Below are 5,488 nucleotides of genomic sequence, written 5' to 3' on the forward strand. Positions count from 1 at the left end.
GAGGGCTATGGTACTGGTATTTTTCCCCCGGAGATGGGAATGTGTCAAAAACAACAAGTCACTGTGGCCCTCTGTGTGAATGTGATGTCTACAACCGACTGTCAAGTTTAAGCCATTGGACATCTGTCTCATTTAGAAATGGTGGTGTGGCTCTAGGATTCATTACAGACAATTTGAGGGCACACTTGGTGAGAGACCAGGAAGAATTGATTAAACAAGGGACCAGGTCCTTTCTGGATACAAAATTGGGTTAACCGTTTATTGTTTTCCCTTTCAGTCAGGCAAAATAATTTCTTAAATTTGATAAGACCATACATAAAGTAAAAACACAAAAATGTTTACGCCGTCCATTTTTCCAGATCAACACCACTCGAACGTACTACGTCGGAATCACGACCTCTGAACTTTCGATTGGAGGATTGGAAGACCGTGCCCACGATCAAGTAGGAACTGGGAAGCTATTTTCCGATTTCCCAGTAACCATGGATGTGTTAGGATAGCAAGTTTCCGATTTTCCAGGAGGAAAGATCCGCTTGAATGGCTTTCCAACTCGTAATTCTTACTCGGAGTTGACGTCACTTCAACATGGCGGCGCTCATAGAGTGAAGACGTAAACGAACAGTAGGAATTAATGTTCATTCATTTTTTTTTTTTTTTGCGAGATTTCTATTTCTAGTATTATCCATACTGATCTTCTATGTAATTTTTCGGCGCGATTCATTCTCACATCCATTTTATAAAGGAAAAAGGGGATAATTCCGAATTAATAGTTTTTACAAACGCAGCATATGAATGTGACGGAGCGTGAAACGTAAGTTATGTCTATATATACTAGATAAAGGTTCTGTTTTTCTTTTATTATGGCAAAAACAAACAAAAAAATAACGAAAAACAAGCAAACCACATAAAAACATCCTATTTCCGACTCATGCGCACGAGCGCCACCTCGCGACGCGCATTTGAAGGCAGCGTTCAAATGGTGTGATGCGCTCATCCGCCATTGCTGTCTCGTGCGGCAGCGCCGCCATGCGGCCAGGAGTGACAGCTACAAGTACCCGAGAGCCCCCTACATGTGGCTGGGACAGTTTTAAAGCCGTCGCCGCTGTTTGTGTGTTCTGTACGCGATCAGGTTGAACGTGCAGCTCGGTGTTGTTGTAGCGGCTCGCATGCTGGTTGTAGCGGAGAAGCGCCACCGCGGTGTAACACACGGGCTAGCTGGTTGGCTAAGCCTCTCGGCTAAGGTAAGCCAGTTAATGTATTGTGCAGGCGGATAGCGACGCGCTTTGCTAACTCGCATGCTAAGCAACATGGGGTCACAAATTGATTGGGTAAAAACAGGGAAAGTCTCAGTGGCTAACAAGTTTTTAAAAAGTTAGCTCGGTGTAGGTAACCAGTTCTCGAGATGTATCAGTGCCTGTGTTAGAACAGTTACGGTAGTTAGCTTTCAGGCTAATCGCACCGACAGCGCAAAACAAGTTTACAGCTTGCACAACTTTGCTAACACTAAGTGTGGCTAAGCTAGCTAGCTAGCACGTTCTCCATACAAACACTTTTGTCCTACTTCCGGTAACACCAGGATATAAATAATATTCGGTTCTCGCTGTCTCTCTCTGTCTCTGTGTGCGCGTATGTAGTTAAAGAAGTGTGAAAGCTTCAGCTGGTCGGATACATAATAGGATTTGGGCCTCAGTTTACTGCTGGAGGTCAAAGTTCATGTTGGCATTCTGGACACCGTTACCATGGAAACCCAGACGACGTATGTGGTGTTTGTGTGACACGAATAGCTGGTTATGAAAATATTTAGAAGGAGCCAGGTTACACTGATACCATGATAAATCCAATCACAGTTTGCATTAATGAGGGATTCACATCATGACTGAAGTCCGAATCAAACTTTAATTTGTATTTATTTTTATATGTATAACAAATGTCTGTTCAATTCCCACCCCATCTGTTGCATGGAGTTTGCATGTTGTCTTTGTGCTTGGTGGGTTTCCTCTGGGTTCTCCGGTTTCCTTTCACAGTCCAGAGACGTCCAGATTAGGCTAATTGGTGTTTTAAAATTGCCGGTAGTGTGTCAGTGAGTGTGTGTGTGTCCTGTAATGGATTGGCACTCTGTCCAGGATGTACTATGTCTCGTGCCCTAAGGCTCTCAGCATAGGCTCCAGGCGCCCCGTGACCCTGTATACAGGAGAAAACGGTATAGGCGATGAGTGAGTGTGTTCCAAAGACCAGTTTATTGCTGCTATAATATTTATGATTTTTGATACGCATAGTATGTTCAAAAAAATTAATAATCCACACTTGGCGCATACCTTCTGTTAACTATGCATGACAATAAAATGACCAAATTTTTCATCTGGTGCGTCACTTGTGCACATCATCAGAATGAACATGACGTGGTACTCGGCGTGCTGCAATGCCAGCGTCAATCGTGGATACGCCCTGTTGTCACAATAAACACACAATGTTTTGTCTCCAATTGAACTCTTGGTTGCCGTTATTAAGTGATGACACTAACGGTTTTCCTGTTACAGTTATTGTTTTTATTTTAAAGGTGCCATATTATACTTGTTAAGAAGTAAACATAAGACCTAAAGGTGTCTGTTAATGGTTTAACTGAAATATCACTTAGTGCCACTTTGTGGCATCCCTGAAATACCCTGTTTAGCACACTGTTTCACTGTCAGTAGCTTTAAATGCATTAAGAGCTGCTGCCTCTAATGGACGTTTATGGAAGTGCATTTTTTTAAGCCAGTCATAACCAAGAGGTCACACCCAGCTCTGAAAAACTGGAGGCATGGGAAATTGCCAAAACGTGCATTCCCGGCACTTGCTACAAAAGTGAGTCAATCCCCATCAAACCGCTAGCTGTCTGCTATGTACATCGCTTCAGCTAACCAGCTAACTGGAATTGTTGTAATATAACTTGCCACAAGAAATGTAGGCGTTGAGACAGGACCATGTGTAAGGCATAAATGACGGAGTACAATCAAATACGTTAGCTAAATTGATGTTAGCTACCTAAGCTTTTAAGCTAAGTTTGCTAGCTTGTGGGTGATAAATAGGTTAGGTGGGCAGGTTTCAAACAGCTAGGCTCTGTGCATTCTGCCCATTTATGGATTAATTTGGGTTTAGGTGTAGTTAGTACCTGCCAAGTTGGAGATGACCAGCGCTTCCGCAGTTAGGTTTTCCGAAGAGCGGTTTTGAAACTCATGAGTGACGTCATGGAGGGTTTGTCCTGTTCTTCTGATACAGTCTTTAGTTGTAACACAGATAAAGTGGCTCCCTCAAAAACAGTGTTCAGGAATTGAGCTGGAGGAGGGTCTTGTAAGGAGAGGTAATTATTTTTTATTGCTTATTTTCAATTTGAGACACAAATCATGACGACGATCACAATAAAGGCAGAGCCCGACCTCATCAGTGTATTTAAAATCGATTTGCGTAAAAAAAAAATGTAAATGTTGCAGTTCGACTTGGAAAGCTGAGAGATGATGTGGCTCTCTTGAGCCCTCTAGTGGATAGAATATCCAGTCCTTCATGTACTTAAGATGCGCAAAGCTATATAAGATTGTGTGAGTTGCAGCTGTGTGTGCAAACATATCCATGTACCTATTAGTGTCCAGCTTTATTGATTATTCATTAAATTGTAACCCATGCAGACTTACCTGAGACCAGCAGTGGTGGACGCACCGAGCCAAAAATGCCTACATGTCCCAAAAATGGTGAGTAAGTCCTATTTGAGAGTGTTTTTTTTTTTTTTTTTTTTTTTTACTAAAGATAAGTGAAGGAACATTTTGCTTCTTTTAGTCTGTGGTAAAACAAGCAGGAAGTAAAAATAAGAGTTGTTTAAATTATAAAGTCAGTTTAACAGACTTCAAGATCAAGTGTGCAAAAATAAAATACAAACAAATCACTGTATGAGGTTTCGAAGCTGTCCTGAAACACGTAGGCTGACTGAGAGTCAAGCAAACCATCATTAGGCTAAAAACTCAAAATGAGCTCATCATAAAAGCATGAAGGTTTGGTGTGGACAAATCAACTGGTACATTCTTGAAAAAAAAGATGGTGCTGTGAGCTTAGGAACAAGAGTCTCAGAAGAATATGCAAAACAATCGTGGATGAAAGATCTGCTCACATGAACCTGAACACTTCAGAACTCATCGGATGGAGCTTCACACTGCAGATTCGAAAAAGACCTGCAGCAGTTCAGGACTTTATTTTGGCTAAAAGAAGTGCGATGTTCTGCGTGGCAGAGTCAGTCACCTGAGCGGAGTCCAACTGAGTTGTGTCAACTGCAGTAAAAATCTTACAAAGCATCAGCCGGGAAGAGTCATTTAAGAAATGCTGAATTGTGTTTCTATCTCAAATGCATACAAGATTTAGATTTACATCTAGATGATCTTTGAATATAGATCATAGTTTCTGTGCTAGAATCTTAAAGCATATAAAAATACACCTAATGAATGCGAGTGGTTACAATGAATTTTATTTAGTTTCAGTTATAAGATTTAATATCAATGAATTTATTTGTTAATTGTTCTGGTTTTTAACGCACTACACTTCACAAAAACCAGTTTCAGAGCTAAATCTCGTCCACAGTTACTTTTGCTGATGAATAACGCTTAAAGAAAGTCGGTTTTAACAATCTGATTAAAAATGTTCCGATCATAATGAAACGGGACTGTAAGGTTTTGTGGTTTGTTGGCAGGTGTGCAGGGTGTAGACGATGTGTCGGAGGACGAGGAGAGCCAGCTCTGCCCTATCTGCCTGAACCCCCCCAGGCCCGTTGAACGTGCTGTGCCTGACGCCTGCAACCATGTCTACTGTCTGAGCTGCATCCTGCGCTGGGCTCAGGTATGCTGCTCTCATCCACAGGCACGAAACACATACTGCCTCAACAGTGGCCATCAAAAATATCCACCCCCCGCCTCCGAGTGGCGCAGTGGTAAAATGCTCGCCCTATCATCCGGAGATCGCAAGTTCGATCCCCAGGTGATGCTGTTACCTCTCACAGCCGGAGAGGTAAGCTAGAGAGCTGATTGGCCGAGCTCTCTCAGAGGGAAGGGATGAGAGGTACTTTGTGCTCCCATATTAATCACGGCTCTACAGCCAATCAGGGGCGTCTGTGAGCTTGCGCACGCGAAAGGATCGGCTAGCGCTTTCCTCAGAGTGTGTTACTCCGCCCCTAACGGTGCGTGAGCGAGCAGTTTGAAAAGATGAGGTCGGCTGGCGTCACGTGGTTCGGAGGAAACATGTGATAGTCTTCGGCCCTCCCAGCTGAATGGAATAATTAACACAAAATATTAGGTAAAAATAAAACAAATTAACCTGCACCTGCTAACTATAAAAAATTAATCCAAACAGATATGTTTCTGTTTTTGCACGCAGGCGGTGTGTGTATGTGTGTGTGTATGTGTGTGTGTGTGTGTGTGTGTGTGTGTGTGTGTGTGTGTATGTGTGTGTGTGTGTATGTGTGTGTGTGTGT

The 5,488-nt window shown here is 42.6% G+C and overlaps 1 protein-coding gene across 6 annotated transcripts in view; it reads left to right on the forward strand.

Annotated features, from left to right (window-relative positions):
• Positions 1-602: 602 nt before the first annotated feature.
• scaf11 (SR-related CTD-associated factor 11) overlaps positions 603-5,488 on the forward strand; it is a 15,269-nt gene continuing 10,383 nt past the window's right edge. For 3 of the 6 annotated variants that reach the window (XR_008356089.1, XM_053481818.1, XM_053481848.1), the window contains exons 1-3: positions 1,009-1,241; positions 3,663-3,725; positions 4,712-4,857. Coding sequence is in view for 5 of the 6 variants with exons in the window: in XM_053481818.1 (XP_053337793.1) it covers positions 3,704-3,725; positions 4,712-4,857 (168 nt within the window). In the remaining variant the exon portion in view is untranslated. Of the gene's footprint in view, positions 622-651; positions 812-1,007; positions 1,242-3,662; positions 3,726-4,711; positions 4,858-5,488 lie in introns of those variants that run through there. The other 3 variants (XM_053481835.1, XM_053481826.1, XM_053481857.1) reach the window with 3 other exon arrangements.

This window comes from Clarias gariepinus, chromosome 2 (genome assembly GCF_024256425.1).
Source record: "Clarias gariepinus isolate MV-2021 ecotype Netherlands chromosome 2, CGAR_prim_01v2, whole genome shotgun sequence".
NCBI lineage: Eukaryota > Metazoa > Chordata > Actinopteri > Siluriformes > Clariidae > Clarias > Clarias gariepinus.